The sequence below is a fragment of the Canis lupus genome, chromosome 6, assembly GCF_011100685.1.
Source record: "Canis lupus familiaris isolate Mischka breed German Shepherd chromosome 6, alternate assembly UU_Cfam_GSD_1.0, whole genome shotgun sequence".
NCBI classification, from domain to species: Eukaryota; Metazoa; Chordata; class Mammalia; order Carnivora; family Canidae; genus Canis; species Canis lupus.
The window spans coordinates 13,647,404-13,666,986 of record NC_049227.1 but is presented as its reverse complement, the minus strand read 5'-3'; the positions used below and the strand labels follow the sequence as shown (position 1 = coordinate 13,666,986).

The following is a 19,583-nucleotide window of genomic DNA, read 5'->3' as shown; positions in this document are numbered from 1 at the left end:
CTCCACAAAGAACTGGTTTCTTCATGTGGAAATGGCATTCAGAGACCACATCTGGTATCAGGAATTGGAACCATCAGTTTTAACCACTGTGAGAGACTGCATGACTCCACAATTATCTGCTGGAATGTGGTACCTAATTAAACTCCTTGATATTCTCTTACCTATAAGGAAATTCCCTAGTAAGGGTTCAATATTCATTTGTTAGATGAGTGAGTGAGTGAGTGAGTGAGTGAGTGAGTGAGTGAATGAATGAATGAAACATCTTGTACTAGTCTCTGATGGTGGCAAAATAAAAAAAAAATATAATATGGCCCATCCAACAAAGAAATTGTCAAAGCAATTCAAGTCACTGCCAGTCTTTCAAAGAAGTCCAGAACTCCTTCAACCACAGAACTTCTTTCCACCTTTCTTCCTCCCAGTGACCTCTCCCCACTGGCCTGGCCTCTTGGCTCTCCCTCTTCCTTTCTGAATTCATTCTAGACTTTGTGTTTCTCTCCTTGGTGTGAATTCACAACACTCTCCCTTCCCTAGACTCTGCTGCTAGCACAAATTGCTTGGTAAGGCCCCGCAGGAAAGGAGGAGAGAGATTGCAGATGCTCTTGATTGAAAGTCTTCTCTCTATATTCACCACAAATAAGTATGTGGATGCCGACCCTTGATCAAAGGAAGCTCTGCATCCGTCCTGCAGTGTGATAGAGGGACACACATTGTAAATATATGCTCAGCACATGTATGTACTTCAAACTTATTTTTTAATACACAAGATGGCCCTGTGAGAAAGGTAAAGATCTCTCATTTCAGCGATAAAGAAACAGAGCCCAGAGAACTGAAGTTTTTAAGGCATTTCTTTGGCTGCTGTAATAAATTTTCACAAACGTAGTGCTTAAAACAACACAGATCTATTTTCCTACCATTCTAGAGGTCAGAAGTCCAAAATGGGTCAGACTAGGCTAACATCATGGTGTTTGGAGGGCTGCATTCCTCTGGAGGGTCTGGGAAAGAATCTGTTACCTTTCCAGCTCTAGAGGCACCTGTGTTCCTGTACTTGTAGCCCCTCATCCATTGTCAAGCAACAGAGTTGTACCTTCAGATCTCTGTCTGGCTCTGACTCTCCTGACTGTTTTTACTTTTAGGGACTCTTGTGATTACTTGGACCTACCCAGACAATCCTGTATCATCTTCCTATATCAGGGTTCTCAAGCACATCTGCAGAGTTCCTCTGCTGTATGAGGTAACATATTTACAGGCTCTGGGGGTTAGCATGTGACCAGCTCTGGGGCCATTATTCTGTAGACTCAGGGAAAGTGCATACACTCTACACTGGGGCTAAGAGTTGGGTCACACCTATTCCTGCCTCTCACCCTGCAAGACTGGCCTCTCCTTCAGGGAATCTCACAGGGCTTTAACTTTGGGTAGCTCTGGCAAAGAATCTGCTGTAGTCTTTCACTCTGTTCAAACCTAGTGCCTGGTTCACGGTGATCATTTTGGGCCAGGGTGTTGGCTGAAAACTGCTTCTGGCATACCTGAAATGCTTGTTGAGAAACGTGGCCAAGGACTGAGAACAAATACATCAGCACCTAACGAACAACAGTGCGGTTCTCCAGGAAGACAAATGGAGGCAATTACATTTTATGTTACCGTGTTATGTTTGTCATGGAAATGAACTGCATGATCATTAACAATGACAGGAAGTGGAGACAGTAGGGAAAAGCAGCTGTTACCCTTTTTTCTATTTTTATCCATTTTCCTCATTTCGTTTTCATGTGGGGTGTCTAGGCACTATGAGTGATACTACCTAAATATGCACACTGACTGTATCTCACAGGTGTATTGTCATGGTTAATAATGTTTTCAATATTCTTAGACTTTCCCAAAATGGTCCTCTTTAAATTATTTATGGCTTTATTTTGCACATATCTCCATTTACCTTGGCAAATCTGAAGTTGCCTGCCTGTTTTCTCATTTTAGATACATCCTAATGTCCAAATCAAATGATTTTATAAAGCTTTTCCTGGGAAAGTCTGAAGTGGGTAGTTCTTGTGAAAAAAGATTGCCTGTCTCCAAAGGAAATGATCACTAATCTTCATAGTCGACCCCAAGCCTCCGATTTCTGCCTCTTGTTAGCAGAAGCAATGGCTGGATCTAGTGGGGAAGGTAATTCCCAACAGAATGATCAAGGAGGCCTGGCTTTCAGGTTCTGCCAGGATAGGAAGGGGAACCCCTCACCTCCAGCTTATATACCACAGAGGCACGGGATTCCTCCATCAAGATATGGCCTGTTGTGGGGCAGTTTTCCTCCTGCTAAGTGTCAATACATGGGACTTTGACAAACCCAGGTGTATCACCAGTTCCATGGCTTCTGCCTCATGCTGGACACTGTCTTAGCTACTGAGGAGACAGATGTGAGTCTGAGAGAAGCAGGGGAGAGAGACAGAGAGGGAGAGGTACACACTCAGGCTGCAACACATTTGAGTGCCGGGACAAAGGATTGTGTCAAATGCTGTTCTGGCCTCATGCCCCAACAGGTCTAGGGATAGGGAAGGCGGCTAGACTCAGGTGAGGGAACTCGAGAGAATTTGGGGTGGGTGGGGTAGAAAGGACTGGGTTAGAGTCTTGATTCCTCCACTTTCTTTGGGAAAGCTTCTTTTCCTCTAATAGCTTCTGTTTTCTGTCTGTAAAATGGGGCTGATGTAGTAGCTTAGCATTTTAGGATTGGGGGCATATGCCAGGCATTGCACTACTCAGCCTTTATGTAATCTTATTGGTTTCTCATGCCAACGCTAAGCAATGGGTGCCTTTGTTATTCCCACCGATAGACAAGCAGCCTGCTCAGTGCCCACAGCCAGGTGGGTGGAGGAGGGCTCTCCTGCAGTGATCCCTCTGTCCACTTCTTGGTGGCAGCCACCAGGTGCTGGGAGAACCAGATGTGGTAATGGGTACGGAGCACTGAGCACCGGGGCCAGGCCCAGAGAACATGCTCAGTAAAGTCTGCATCTTATCATCCTGTGAGGAGGGCAGAGCAGTTTTGTGGAGGAGGCTAGTTGAAAGGGGCTTCTTGCTCCTTCTGTGAAACTATAAGCAGTTCCAGGTAGTAGGACAAATGAGGAGTGGCCAGGGGTCAGTTCTCAAGGAGACACATCTGGAACAAACAGGTTTACCCCTGCTGAAAGGGAGCTCAGAAAAGGCTGTTAGAACTCAGGAAAAAACACCAGTGTCCATCTCCCAGCTATGGCTCATGGTTCTGTTGGATTCACTGATTGGCATCTTTGGAATAACTCCCAGGGCAGGGTAAATAATGCAAGGCCTCCTGGGCCCTTGGCCCAGCTTGTAAAGGGGTGGCGCCTCTCCCAGGGGATACTTTCATTTTGCATTAACAAGGGATGCAGTAATCCTTTCTGAGGGTTTAGTTTAGGAACCCTGGGTTTTAAATACCTCTTGGCCTTATTTATAAATTACTTGCTCTCTGTTGACTGTTTTACCATTTCCCTGCGCCTGTTTGCCAGGCTGTGTGTGTAAGAGCAGAAGGCTCATGGGTCGTATGATGGAGTGTCTGTTTATACACAAATGCCATGGCCTGTACTGGTAGTTTCCAGAAGAAAAAATAGTTAAAAGAAAGTTGGGTATTCTTCTAGATTTATATTCATCTCCATTGCTGACAGAGTTCTGTCCTGGAGCACAAGGCTCTCACCCCATCGTCTGCGGTGTGTGTGTGTTCCAGGAGCACGTGGAGGGGCACCACCACTCAGTTTTACACTGAGTGCCAGCTGTAAAACTCGAGGCATGTGACTCTGCTGTGGCCATGTGTGCTCTGCGGGCACAGCTTTGTCCCTTAGTCATCAAAGACAGTTTAACAAAGAGTAGAACCTCTTTGTAATAATTATGTTCCTTTAAAGAGGGAACTAATGCTGTGACTGACTTGCAAGGGAGAGAACGTTCCAGAAGCAGTCTGTCCCCCAGTGATCTGACAGCCTTCCTTGCTATTGTTTGCTCTTCAAGAAGCTCTCTTTTTCACGGCCGTTACTCCTTGTGCTTGATCCTGTCACGAAGACATGACCCCACACAGGTGCTACCATGTGGAGCCAGGGTCAAGTGCTCTGCCCATTGCCCCTGTTCTGCAGGAGGAAGAAAGCCTCCATGTGCCTTGTTCTGAAGAAAAGGAGATCTGACTTGTCTGGATGCTTGAACTGCCAGCCTCTGCTTTCCTGACACAACCTACGAGGCAGAGATAGCTGAGTGGGGGTGACTGGCAGTCACAGGGGCTGCAGGGGAACTGCACATGCCCTGCAGGGGCCTCCACTTGCTTGGCAGTTCCCCATCCCGCATGCCATCAGTTCAGGCAAGAGTATCTCACTTGGCCGTGGCTCGTTTAATTCTGGGCTGACGTATGTATTGTTTTTATTATGCTATATATAAAGTGAACTTAGTTCAGATTTGTCTGCTATTTGGAGAGGATCTCAGAAGAGCCCCCTCTGGGGAGGGCTTCACTGGGGCCTATCCAGGTGCCATATATCTTTCTGCCGTCTTTTTTAATGGTTTCTGGTTTGAGTGGATTTTACAGTCTGGGTAAGTTCCAATGTTTAAGGACCTGACTACACATTCTACACATTTTGTTGAATCTTGTTTCTTTTTCTAAATGTTTTGTTTTAGCAGGAAATAAAAACAAAACTAAACAAAAAAGTGGCTGGGAATTTTTATGCCTAAACTTCAACTCTGTTTGAAGCTTCCTCATTCAACTTCATTCTCCTGCACGTGACCATGCCAGAATTTGGGCATGACCTCTTATTTGTGCCCAGAGCTGGGACCACTAACTAAAATAACACAAGGCCCTGGATAGAGTATAAATTGATTAAAATGCTTTTTAAAAGTAGCCAGAAAAAAATAAAAAGCAAAATAAAATGAGTGAACTCTGAAAACTAAATAAGTAAAAGTATCTAGAAATTTTAAGAAACACTGCTGTATAAATAAATATGTTTCTCCTGGGTGAAAATCCCCGATGGAATACCCCATCAGTTGTATCAGGTTACCCTGAAATTTCTCTGTTTCTTTCCCATCTCTCCTGTTGTCCGGTATCTTTCCAACAGGAAAAGGATCGATTCTGTTTATGACACATCAATATGTGTTTAGAAGAGGCCAGGGATTTCCTAGCATTAAAGTCTTGTATCGTAGGTATTGCAGTTGGAGTGGTAGGTGGGTGGAAATACCTGCAAATGTAGCTTTTCTGGGCCTCTTTGCCAGAGCATTACTCTGTCTCCAGTGCACATGACTTTAGGGAGTAGCAGCTTCGGATGATTTTATGACGTTAATCTGGTAATTCAGTGACTTGGCCATATTTGCAGGGTAGTCTGTTCACTAAAACTCTAAAAAGTATTTGATACTAGCCCTAGAAGGAGGATGTATTCCTATTGACTGCATGTATTATTTGACGACCTTCCATCCATATGCATCCCACCTGCCATCCATATGCATCCCACCTGCATTCAGACCCGGCAAACATTGAGCGAAAGACCTAGTGTCAGTCCCACTCAGGTGACTGCCTGATTTGCACTTCACGAGGATCCTTTTGATATGAGTACTGTCACCCCTGTTTCACAGATGACCAAACCAAGTAGTGAGCCTGAAGGAACAAAGCAGAGCCAGACCTGATTCCAGGCCTGTTGATTCATCCAGGTCACACTTGCACATTTCAAGGACCTTTCTTTATCATTCCAGAGTATTGTGATTACTTCCGCCTAGGTTTACTTGTGGACTTACTGCCTATCACCTGTAATCATCTTGTCTTGGTAGAAACAGAGGATGTCTTCTCTGTAGACCACTTAAGATTTTAATTTGAAGGCAGGCCATGTTTTACCTCAGGCCTCCAGGAGCTGGTCTTGGAGAAGATGAATGAGCTCTGAGCTCTGGTGTCCCTTCTGCTTTTATTCAGAGACAGATACTGTGCACTCAGGAGGGTGTCCTTCTTTCCTTCTCTTTATGGCTCACTGAAGTTCCCTCTCTGCCACAGCTAGGCCAGCTGACCCTGATGCTCACCCAGTGCTGTGCTCCTAGTGAGCAGTCTGGGAGGCCCCAGTCCAGGCCCACAGTTTGGGGGAAAGTTGGATGCATTGTCCTTTGGGACAGTACAGATAAGAGCCCTTAACCAGAGCTTCAGGTGGAAGGTGAAACATGTGGGGAGGAGGCTCAACTGAGGTGAGGATGGTACTTCATTCCATGTCACCTCCAGAAACAGCCCTCCTATTCCTGAACTAGAACATGCATTCTGGGGTAGGAAACCTGCCTATCTTTCTGTATGGCATCTCATCTGCATTTTATTTTTTAAGCAGCTGTCACCAGGAAGATAGATGTGGTCAGACCTCCACATTTTCAGCTGCCTCTTTGGCTTCTCTACTCCTTTAGAATTCTATAAAATATATATCTGAGACTTCGGAGATCTACCATTTTCTTTTTCTGTCTTTTGGATGTGTTCTTCCCATTGAGCCACCTCCCTGTGTTCAGTAGTTGTATTCCCCAGTTACCTTCCCTGGACAGGGCCACGCATCGTACAGGTGCTCCATGCAGACTCACTAAATGGTTGGATTACTCCTTTCCTTGCCTGCATATTGGCACCAAGATGGAGTTGCAAGCTCAAAAATGAGCAGTCAGAGAAAAAATGTGAATATGAATAAAAGGTGCATGTTTTCTTCTTTCTATTCATTTAACATGCATATATTGGTTACATATTGTTTATCAGTCTCTGTGCTTAAATGCTAGGGGGCAACTGTGTCTAAGGCAGAACATGTGTGTATTGAATATGCTTCAGATCCAAATGGTTTTAAGGGAATTACCATCTTAGAAGTCGTATCCTATAACGTATCCCCACTTGTATCTCTAATTTAGAGTTGACAGCTAACGTAGAATAGAATGTTAGTTTGAAGAATTTATATAAATTTAATTATATTTCCTCATATACTTTCCCTAATGAAATTAACTATACATGCTTTAGAAAAGAGGCCCTGCATGTACTAAATTGAAATGTTTGGCAAGACATGGACCACGATGGTAACTCTGCTGGTGGAAAGCTTGAATGACCCCTCCTTGTCTCTGCATCTTCCCATTCTTAAGGGAAAGTCCATGAAGTGTTCGTATTACTTCTTATAGTTTATAAAAACACTGAATCTAAGCTCCATGGGACATGGGCATTGTGTACATGGTTCAGGCTTATATGCCTTCCACTCTGAGTTAGGCCTGGGGACTCACATCTGATTAAATAATGAGTACAATTATTTGGTTCTCTTCCCATGGCAATCCGGATGAACATCTATCCTTACCTTCTTTCCTGGTCACAGGCAGCTGTGAGGAGAGGTGTAAGCTGTTTTCATCAACTACCAGGCTGGTGCTTCCATAATTAATATGTGAGTGCCACAGGTTGGAAAGTCAGTGTTCTTTGTGGCATTGAGAATGTGATATCCCCTGGACATTGGCAGGTGTGGCAGGAAGCTCACTTGTAGACACGCCCACTGCTTGCACCCCCACCGGCTCCATACATCAAGTGTGTAAGCCCTTGGACCTAGACACCCAGGGGCATTTCCCCTCATGGGTGATCTTGACCAGAGCTGATGGTCAAAGACCCCAGGGATCTCCTCTGAGGTTTTAACTTTACCAAAATAGAGAATTCTTACTTTGTCAACTGCCTCAAGAAAATCAAGTGCAGAGCTGAAAGCACCTGGAATGTGCCCTTTCAAATGAGTCATCTTCTGAACCATCCATGTGCTTACCATCAGCAGTAAGCAACCCTTCCATGTGTTCTCATGAATCCAGCGCTCTGCTTTTCCAAGCTCAGGTCCATCTTAGCCATAGTGCACTGAGCTTTTAAATCTCTGTGCTATTTTTTTTATTACTATCCCACAGAACTGGAAGTTAGAAGGTTTCATTTTGAAATGTAGAATTAAGATGGGGAAGACTAAGGAAATAATTTTATGTAAAACCATATATACATTTATTTTAACAATGTGAAAATAAAAGAAAAATCTCTCTGGCTTAATGTTATAATTTTCCTGTAAAGTCAATGTGAAGTTTTAAATTAGTACTTTGGAATTATGTAATAAAAAAGCCAAGTAGTCTGCATCATGGGCAAAGTATTTTTTTAAAGATTTTATTTATTTATTCATGAGAGACATACACAGAGAGAGAGGCAGAGACATAGGCAGAGAGAAGCAGGCTCCATGCAGGGAGCCTGATGTGGGACTTGATCCACGCTTAACTGCTGAACCACCCAGGCATCCATTGGGCAAAATATTAAACACATGCCCTTGCATTCATTTTGAAAGTTGTTCTTCTGTAACAAAAGTGATTTATTGCGGAAAAATGTTTTAAAATACAGAGATCAAAAGAAAACAAGTTATAATCTTACCACTCAAAGTTAACTGCTGTTACCATCTTATATATACACATATAGAGAAATATACACAGAAGATTATTTTCTGTGCACTGAGGACACACTCTTCTTTTTTTGAACCCCAGATGGATGCTATTGCATATGCTGTTTTCCATCTGTATCAGGATTCATATGACTTCCAGAAACAGAAACCCCTATTTAAACAAGTTTAAACGTGAGTGAAGTACATCATCTCACGAAACAGGAAGCCCAGAGATAGGATGGGCTGCAGTATGGTTGGTTCATTAACTCAGGTTCTCAAGATGAAGGACCTAGGGACTTTGTTTTCTCTCTCTCCGGCCACCAGCATCATCAACTTCATGTTAAGGCTGTTTCCTTCCAGGCCATACAATTGCCACTATGAACACCCAGACAGCATGCTTCCTTATTCACATGTGGTAGAGGGAGAAAAAGCCTGATCCCCCAACCAAGGAATAAAAATCCTACCCTTTCATCTGGTGGGACTCACTTAGGTGTGGGTACCTAAGTGCAATGATAGTCACCAGATACTTGCCATGGACCAGCTGGTTCAAGCCTGGTTTCCTCTTGTCAGTCGTGGCAAGAGGGAAGGGATTACCATGATTGGTTTAGACTGGTTAGGGTTAATTCTTTAAATCACATTACTACTATAAAATGAAGATATGGAATAAATGTCAGAAGTCAGCGCCCACCTCAGTAGCCTGAGGGCTACTTTTTTTGATGAATGGATAAAGAAGATGTGGTTTATGTATACAATGGAATATTACTCAGCTATTAGAAATGACAAATACCCACCATTTGCTTCAACATGGATGGAACTGGAGGGTATTATGCTGAGTGAAGTAAGTCAATTGGAGAAGGACAAACATTATATGTTCTCATTCATTTGGGGAATATAAATAATAGTGAAAGGGAATATAAGGGAAGGGGGAAGAAATGTGTGGGAAATATCAGAAAGGGAGACAGAACGTAAAGACTGCTAACTCTGGGAAACGAACTAGGGGTGTTGGAAGGGGAGGAGGGCGGGGGGTGGGAGTGAATGGGTGACGGGCACTGGGGGTTATTCTGTATGTTAGTAAATTGAACACCAATAAAAAAAATAAATAAATAAATAAAATAAATAAATAAAATATTTATTTATTCATGAGAGACACAGAGAGAGAAAGAGGCAGAGACACAGGCAGAGGGAGAAGCAGGCTCCATGCAGGGACTCCCCATCGGGGGAGTCGATCCCTGGACTCCAAGATCACACCCTGGGCCAAAGGCAGGTGCTAAACTGCCGAGCCACCCAGGGATCCCAACATTTCCACATAATATTTTTTGGACCACATGTAAGAGTAACGCTAAAGGATCATTTAGCTTACTTTCATATCATCACCTTCAGGCTATTATCTAATTTGCTCTGACTCTCAAAATTCTCTCTTCCGGCTTTTGCCTACACATTGCCTTCCTCAGCATTGCAACGGTGGCTGCCGGCTGCCAAATGTGGGACAGCACATTTCCGGCCTGGCCTCCAGCAGGGGTGAGGGCTCTCCCCCAGGCGTGCTTCTCCCCTTTGTCCAACCGGGCAGCTTGAGTCCCATGCCAATTCCTCATGTCTTAGATGGCACCGGTACCTGTACTGGCCTCTGATGACCAAAATCCAAACCTGGTGTTGGGAGTAGGCCAGCTTCCTCACGTATGTGGTGGTGGGCAAGGTGTGAACACAGCAGATTCAGTTTGTGAGGGAGGACTCAGAGAACCAATGCATGGTACCCACTTCAGTGTCTTTAAAAATTGCTCTTCTCTTAAGCATTATAACAATTATCTGAATTATCTGAAATTAAGATGAATGTCCTTAGATTGTTTAATTTTCATTTTAAACTCAGTTTCTTTTGTGGAAGTGTTCTGTTCAGAAAGAGCTGGATAGGAAGAAGGAAAAAAGTCTTCCTGGGAACTGATCCTCATTAATCTAATGTTCTGGAAAGCTTTGGCATTTTTGTGCTGTCTTTTTTGGCATAGACAAGTTTTTCTTTATAAATTTTGACTTAAGATGGTCTAGAAATTAAAACCTAGAAGAAAAAAATGAGCTTAAAGATACAAATTATAATGGATGTAAACTTTAATATTTTTATTCCTTATGTACTTTATATTTTCAGTACCCTTGAGACAATGTCATAAATAATACAGAGAATTAATAGGCATTTTTGGAGAATAATTCTGAGAAATAATAGGCATATTTGAAATTACGATGGCGAAAATCAGATGTTAGGGAAAAAAGTTATGACATACTCAGTTTTTTAAATTGTACTATTAAATGTATAACTTCGTGTGTAATAAATATTCATATTTAATTTTAGGTGCCAGAGTAACATATACTAAAATAAAATGGAACCATTTCTACAGTTCTATAAAGGAATCTATAAAAGAGTCATAAATAATTATAGTAAAACTTCTTTGAGGTATTTTTATGGGACTGAAAATTGAAAACTTGTTAATAGGGAAATTATCCTAAGTGGGAGGAGATAAGTTAGTAAGAGACCTCAAACTGCAGTATATCCTATGGGAACCCTGAATAAGCAGTAACTTTGTAAAATAATCTCGTATAATGCATAAAAGTCGTGAATGTCTGAAGAAGCTTTCCAGAAGGTATCAGGAAGAAAAAGATGATTATCATAGAAAGATTCCCCATGACAGGTCACACAGTTTGCATGTTTTTTATGTTACCAGAACAGAGATCTTATCTGAATTTGGAAGGGCTATGACTATCTAGGATTTAAAATGAACAAAGAAACGTATTCCCTGTAAAGTAACAGCCTGTGGGTAGCAAAGCAATTCAGTCTGGATCCCAGGTACTTCTGGCGTTTGAATAAGAGCAGGGCCTACATGGCACGTGGGTGCTCAGAATGTATTTTACCTGCAATGCCCAGACTGCCCTTTGTATCGTTTTGTTTTCTTTTAACAAATTATGCAAATTTTAGCAAGAGCAAAAGACAGTAGGACACATATTTTCATTAAAAGCTGCTTAGGTTTATGGAAGTTGTATCTTTGTTATTTTTTCCTCCTCCTCTTTTAAATAAGTCATCTGGTGAGTCTCTGTGTGATCTGCCTGGCAGAGCAGCAGTCCACATGTGGGAAGGCAGGTCCTCCCTCCGGTATTGTCACCTTGCTATGTTACCTTGAACAAATGACCTGTCTGAACCTCAGTTTTCTCATTTCTAAAGAGAAGGTAGTGGGTCAAATGTGTCTCCAAGATTCCTTTCTGCAGTAGAATTAGGGTATACGAGAAGGTCTCAGTGATGATGGACTAGACTGTTTGCACCTCCGGAATGTGAGGAGGTGGCCCAGATGGAAAATCAAATCGAAGGGGTCAACACCATGCCCACTGGCAACTTTTCTTCTACCCACTAGTCGAGAAATAGAGGTATAGAGGCTCTAATGAGGCACCTTAGGAGGTGGAAGAAATTGCTCCCATTCCAGGTTTGGGGTAGTGCAGTCCTCCACCTGAGAGGTTTGTGACCCTTGTGTGATCACACAGCCCTGCTTGAAAGCAAAAGACTAGCTCTTCTGGAATGTCTTCTAACTTGTTACAAAGTCCCAGAGGAAGCTCTGTGTTTTAACAAACCTTGGATACATATGTTCCAAAATGTTGTCTTCCTCATAACAACAAAGGGTCAGAGGGCTCAGAGGCTCCCCACAGGAGTGTGAACCCCGGGGCAGAGAAGGCTTAGCCACCGCCATCTTTCTGAGGTCCGCCCATACGTTCGCTTTTGTCCTTCCAGATCTTTTTATAAACCCTGGACATTTCTTTCTTGGCTTACTAAATTAATTTGCCTTACAAACCAGAAGTTCTATGGAGTGCCTTTGACACTGTCTCTTGTCTGACACAGAGCCATCACGCTGGAAAATCAACTGGTGATCCTTGCTACGACAGCGGGGGACACCGGGGCTTACTATGCACAGGCCGTCAATGAGCGAAATGGAGAGAACAAGACCAGCCCACTCATTCACTTGAGCATCGCGAGTGAGTTTTGAAATTCCAAATGATAATTCTGAAAGCAATAAAATCTTGATTTAATTAATATATGTCTCATGGGGCATTTTGCAATAAATCTCTAAGATAGTGGCTATGGTTTAACATTGATCCAGTGTCAATAGTTGCTTTCTTTGAAGTGCTATGCAGAAAATGTGGGCACAACAGATAATTCCTACTGCAAGATCCTGTTAGTTTGGGGGATTTAAAAAAATTACTTTTGCTTTTACACACTGCTATTGCATATTGTTTTTGATAACAAAAAACCTTGATTCATAAGGAATTTTATCTGTGAACTTTGAAACTAAACACAGGTTATGTTTAATTTAAAAATAAAATCTTTGAGAAAATATATATATTGTGTTAAAATTAGCAGTATTTTTTTTTTTAAGAGAGAGAGAGAGAGAATGCAGGTGGGGGTAGTGGGAAAGGGAGAAGGAAACAGGGAATCTTAAGCAGGCTCCACACCCAGTGCAGAGCCTGACACAGGGCCTGATCTCATGACCCTGAGATCATGACCTGAGCCTAAATCAAGAGTCAGTTGCTTAAAGGAATGCACCACCCAGGTACCCGAAATTAGCAGTATTTCTTAATTATAATCTACTGACCATTTTTTCTACCTGACTTAACTGAATCATGATGAGAATACACACCAATTACAGTTACACTTTCAGTTTATTTAAGGAAATTTTAGTTTGAGGAAACTTAGTTTAAACATTTGGACTTTGAAAGGAGGCTCTAAAATTCTACCAGAGTTGATTGCTGGAGAAGGGGGAAGTGTCCAGAAACAAAAACTCTGAGCTAAAAGAGATGAAAGCAAGCACTTCACAGGGCAGGTAACCAGCTGTTGGCAGAGTGATGTTTCATGGGATGAAATGCTGTGACTCTGTGCCTGAGAACACACAGCTGGGAAATGGTTGTAAATTTCAAAATTTGATGATCACATAAAACAAGGGGGAATTAAATGAGTTTATCTGTCTCATAGTAGATGTCATCTTTTTAAGAAGCACCTCAAAGGAATGGCTTTCCCCTCAAGTGGTTTGAAAAGTTTCATGTGGTACTTCAGATAGGATCCTAGTGGCTGCTCCTCATACTCCCTGAGGGATAGTTGCGTGAAGCCAAGCAGGACTGACTAGGTGAATGTCCGTAGCAAACATGGGGCAGGAGACCCCGGGATTCATTGAGTGCTTTCACATGCCTGTCACCTCCCTGGTAAATGCTCCTGGGTGGCCATCATCCTTCCGTCAGCATCTCCATTCCTAGGAGTTGAATCCTGATCTCCAGACCACAGACAGGGTGTGGATTGGGCTGTCACCATAGAGTTAGGTGCATTGACTGGGTGTGGGGTTCACAAACTACAGGCCATGATGTGCTGCTATTTAAAGGACCCTCTGAATCAAGAATCATAATAGAAATAAATGTGACTTATCAAGACTATTGATAATAAAGGATGGAAATTATATTATCAAATTGATTATTTTAGTGATTTCTGAGTTTTACAATTAGAGCCATTTATTGTTTAGAAAATTAATTAGGCACTCAATTGTGATATACATACCAGTATAATAATTGACCATATTGGTAGAATTCTAGGTCAGAAGCAAGGAAATTGGTCTGAGCCTGTTGGAAGATGGGGAAAAAATTCCTCAAGTAGCCTGGTTAACACGATGCTAACATCACAGAGTTGTGAAATCATCTGTACCTGTGCTTTCCTACATGCCTCTTCTAGAAAGGCCAGTAGGAAATAAAACTAATACAGTGAATTTGCAAGTTGCCATCCTAATGCAGTACCGGGGCGTTAGATAATTGGAATATGTAAATTCTTTTTCAATAACTTCAGATTCTACTCCAACCAAGAAGAATATTGGAAACAGCTTATAAATATTATAATTAACTGTCTTGCATTTTGTTCCCTTGTATATATTTATCTTTTCATTGGCACCAGGTAAAATGTTTAGAAGGTGAGATATAAAAAGATTGATGATGTGGATGGACTTATTTTAAATCTTGGGAGAAAACCTGCATACTGTTTCCTTATATATTCTTTGCTTTTTATTGGGACCAACTAACATGTGAAGAGTCAGAAGGTTGAGGAAACAGCCTTATTTTGATTTTTCAGGATAACATTCTGTTGACATATTGGATTTAGCTAAAAGTTAAATGGTACTCAATTATGCATTTTCTCACTAAAAATTCTATTTTGAAACCTCTAAAGATCAGAAATATTGATAAATCTGCAGAAGCTGCCAGAATTGTATGTGTAAGGATTGTTCCTTTCTGGACTGCATCAAATGCTATCAGCAACAGTACCTGTACTCAGGACCACCACCAGTACTAGATGGGGCTGGAGAGGGGCAGAGGTACAACACCTCTAAGTTTACCGTGAGATTAGGTATCCTCAGGACCTGTTCATGCTGGTAGTAGGATATAGGATATGCTGCAGACTTAGACAACTTGTTTTTTATTTGTTTGTTTGTTTGTTTGTTTTTCTGAGGTAGGCTTTGTTAAAAACACCAAACAAGATTGATGAAATTTCTGAAAAACTTGCCAGCCAGCATTTCTGAAGAATCAAAAGATATTATAGCCAATTATCATTTAACAAAGATAAATTTTCCTCAGCATCAAGGAACTTTAGTGAATATGATTGAGGTGATAAGGTACTGGAAATTAAATTCCTAGTGGATCATACCATAATTAATTTAAAATTAGAGAGCACCAGGGAGCCCCACCTCTTGTTTCCTGTCATAATAATAAAGCTGCTCCTCCTGCAGGGACAGCAGTCCAAGTGAATAGCTCCCAGGGGCCAGCCTTGTCTCAAAGCCTCTATGTGGGGGAAAAAAAAAAAAAAAGCATCTATGTGAGTGATGCCCTAACACCCAGCTAACAGGAGGAAATCGTGTATCTTCCCAAACAACAGTGGACCTGAGAGTTCAGAACCTCACCACCTTCTCAGTTGCTCAAGGTTTTGATTACACTTCAAGCTTATGGAAAGCAAAAGATAGAGAGGATTCAGATAAAAATAAATAAATGTTTAAGAAAGCTTGACAATTACAAGGGAAATGCAGCCCCTTCCCTGTGCTACCTGCTGTTCTCTGAATGTTTAGTTGATGGCATTATTATCTCTTTACATTTCTTCCCCTTTTGTGTGGCTAAGAAGATAAATTGCAGCATGTTCTGCACAGATATTTCCTGTCCAGGAGAGGCCATCTCCAAACTATCCATTCTCCTGCTCCCCAGTGAAAGCTTGCTGCCATCTCAGGGTAGATTCACTTTGAAGTTTTAATGTGACGTGAAGCCAGCAGATGTTAAGGACATAGGTGGGACTGTTGAAACGTCCTGCATGAATTTTTCATAGCTGGCTCCTGCAGCTCAGGTGCGTGCTAGAAAAAGAATGGGCTGAACTCACCGGAGAGTAGACGTTTCTATTCTGAGGTCAGACCCAGGCAAGCTTTATAAACCTGTCAACCTGCTTTTGGTTTTCACTTTGAAGATTTTACATTGAGTTAACTTTTGTGAATCAGATCTTCTGAACTGAATTAATATGTGAATAAGTGTTTCTTCTTAAAATCAGAAAAAAAGAGTACAGTCAGGAGATGAGAGGAATTCTGATGATGATTAGTCTGTCATTGTGTAAATGCCACTGTGCACACCTTGACACATCACCAGTTCTGACCCAATGTGCAAGATGTACAGTGTAATAAGAGCCTCTGGTGGGGAGGAGGATTGAAAAGGAAGCGGTACCTGTCTCCTTCCTGTGTTTCACCTTTCATTTTAATGCCTCCTCTTCAAACAACATCAGCAGATAGGATATCATTTCAGCTGATCCTCCCTTAGGCTGACAAACCCTTGCTTTTCATATTGAAGACCACTTAACATTCTTTTGTCCTCTATAATGCTAATTTAACTGCAGACCTCATATATGTTTAGTAGTTGAAAGTGGATTCCTGAGAATAATGTCCAGGAACCATCCTCTGAGAGAACCACCCTGTAAAACATGGCTTTTGTGTGCCCAGATAAAATTCTCTCTTATTTTCTTTGTGCCTTAAATATTTCAGGGAGAAAGGGGCAAGGCAGATGCCTTTCAAGTGTACTCTGACATGAGTTGGATTCCCAAAGCAATAGGAACAATTTGAAATATTACTGGAAACCTATCTAGAGACAGTGTCCATAGCACAAATAATCAATTTAGCTTTATACATTACATGGAACTTTACTGTCAGAATTTTCAAAAACATAAACAGGAAATGTACTTTACGGTAGAGAAATGAGTTAATCATTTGGGATGCATTGAACCTTCTAAGTGGGGTGTGTAATGAAGCATAAGCCATGCTCCAGTCCTGGCATCCTGGAGCTGATCATGAGCAGAATTGAGCATAGGCTATGATCTCTAAAGCAATTCTATAGGCCCTCCATCAGTAAATAAGTCTTGAGCATTCACCCCTAACATATGCATGCTCAGTTGTTTATAAATTCTAAGCACATAACTATCATACAAAAGAGGTAAAGGTGAAATAAATGGTATCTTAAGTATCTTGCTAATCATGACCATCTTATTAATCTCAAAAAAAAATAAGTTATTTTACCAGCAGAAGTGGGTTTATTCAGGAATAACAGAGAATTGCAATTCAGGACAGGCAAACTATGGCAAAACCTTAGGCAAGTCCAAGAAACAAAAGAGGAACATTGTTTTTGGAGAATATGGAGGAAATTGCATCAGAGTGTAAACAAAAGTCTATGGGAGAAAAGCAAGAGTTCATAGTGGTGACCATTCCTGATTGGCTGAGTTGCAGGGATGGTTGATTTCTTTTTTGTTTTGTTTCATTGTTTAAAGATTATTTAGGAGAGAGAATAAATGAGGGAGGGACAGAGGGAGAGGGAGAGACAGTATCCCAAGCAGACTCTCCACAGGCAAAGAGCATGACTCGGGCCTCTATGTCATGATGCTGAGATCACAACCTGAGCTAAAACCACGAGTCAGATGCTCAACCAACTGAGCCACCCAGGCACAGGGTGGTTGACTTCTTGCAGGAGATACATTGCACATCTCTCCCTGTTGGGCTCTGTAGTTCTTTCTTGTTGACCATTCTTCTCTTGGCTCTATAATTGACAGTTCCTCCTGTCATTGATGTCAAGTGGTAAGCTCCCCCTTCCCACCCTCCCCTTCTAGCCTCCTGAGCCCACTTTAGTGAGGTTCCCCTTAATTAATTTCCAGATATATTCTATTTTTAGTTGATGTCTCATGGCACAATAGACACTTTGTGAGTAGAAATCCGTATTTTCTGTGGTCTTCCTAATGATGTTTAGTTTTTGGATGAATTTTTGTGATACCTGTTTGAGGAGAACTATTTATCTGGCATCGTTGCTGAGGAGGAGCCCGCACATGACATAAGCCCTGGTGCTGCCATTTGTTATCTTCATTTGTGCTCAGAGTAACTCAGGTCTGTGCTTCTTCCCAGGGGCACTTATATCCAACGATCTGTTCTGTGAGAGTTAGTTTAGTTAAAACCAAATATATTTGTCCCTTGAGGAACACAGGTTTGAACTGCACAAGTCAACTCATACACACATTTTTTCCAATAAATATGGCATAGTTCTACAAATATGGTATAGTTCTACAAATGTATTTTCTCTTCCCAGTGATTTTCTTTTCTTTTTTTTTTTAAGATTTTATTTATTTATTCATGAGAGACACAGAGAGAGTGAGAGGCAGAGACACAGGCAGAGAGAGAAGCAGGCTGCATGCAGGGAGCCTGATGTGGGACTCAGTCCTGGGACTCCAGAATCATGTCCTGGGCCAAAGGCAGGCGCTAAACTGCTGAGCCACCCAGGGATCCCCCTCCAATGATTTTCTTAATAACATTTTCTTCTTTGGCTTACTTCATTGTAAGACTACAGCATCATATATATGTGTGTGTGTGTGTGTGTGTGTGTGTGTGTGTGTGTGTGTTTTGTATGTTTTATATATATAAAACATACAAAACATATATTAGTTGACCATTATGTAATTGGCAACAGTAGGCTATTAGTAGTAAAGTTTTGGAGAAGTTATCCACAGATTTTCGACTGTGTGGGGTGTCAGCAACCCAAACCCCCATATTGTTCAAGGGTCCAGTATACACAAGTACACCTACTCATTGGTGAGTTCTGAGAGAAGACAGATACACAAAGGCATCCTGTCCACCTTCTTGAAAGTGAGCATTTTTAGCTCTTCCCTTGAGATAACGTGCATTACAGTGTATGACATGGGGCCATCCCACTGGGAGACCTGATCTGCATAATAAATGGCATTATTATTAAAGATCGGTTTTCTTCTTAGCTCTCTGATTTAAAAACAGATAAAAATGCCAATTCTAATATTTCATTTCTGAACCTCAGATATATGTTTATATGGGTTAACAATAGGCTTAGAATCAGGTACAACTGGTGGTTCGCAACCGGACTTCAGCTTTAAAAAAAGAAAAGAACAAAAATGATGAAGACAATAATAAGGCCATAATTCTCTCCCCAGCCCACAAGACAAAACTATGTTATTTCTGTTCCCTACCCCTGCTCTCACCCATCTTCTTTTCCTATGCTGCTTTTCCCCTTTGTGGCTGATTTGAGCCTAATCTCTTCCTTGGTAGATCTTAGGAAATTAGGTTAAACCGTGATTTGTAATTTGCCCTCAACTTTTGAGTGAATTTGGGATAGCCCAGTATCCCCAGGCTCCCAAAGCAGCCATCTTCACACTGGATAATGCAGACCTCTTAGGGGGCATGCAGATTTCTGAGGGGGCAAGCAGGCACATCTAATCTTTGGACAATCTATTTCCAGGTGCTGTCATATTGTTTTCCTAAAACCAGGTCTGTGTGTGTGTGCCTGAGTTCCAGGGGCTCTCTTCCCCGATTGCTTCTCTTACAGGGTACAAGTCACACACACATCTTGAATCTTTAATACAAGCATTTATGTGAGGGAATAAATGTCCAGGCGCCAAACAAAGGGAGAATTCTGTCAGTGTCAGAATTGTGCAAGTGAAGTACTCTAATAACTGGGAAATAAATCATTTTACAAATTAGATGTTTTCAGTTTCTTGCTGTCTACAAAATGAGGCAGGACCCAAACACATTGTCAGTTGACATCTTATTACAAATAATTTTTGAAGATTGCTAATACAGTACAGCATCTACTTGTAAGACAGGAAGA

At 41.7% G+C, this 19,583-nt stretch overlaps 1 protein-coding gene across 9 annotated transcripts in view; it reads left to right on the top strand.

The window, feature by feature from the left end:
• Window positions 1-19,583, top strand: part of SDK1 (sidekick cell adhesion molecule 1) — a 537,600-nt gene that overhangs the window by 159,033 nt on the left and 358,984 nt on the right. For 8 of the 9 annotated variants that reach the window (XM_038539586.1, XM_038539587.1, XM_038539590.1 and 5 more), the window contains one exon: window positions 12,259-12,392. In XM_038539586.1, the coding sequence (XP_038395514.1) occupies window positions 12,259-12,392 (134 nt within the window). Of the gene's footprint in view, window positions 1-1,211; window positions 1,232-12,258; window positions 12,393-19,583 lie in introns of those variants that run through there. The other variant, XM_038539593.1, reaches the window with a different exon arrangement.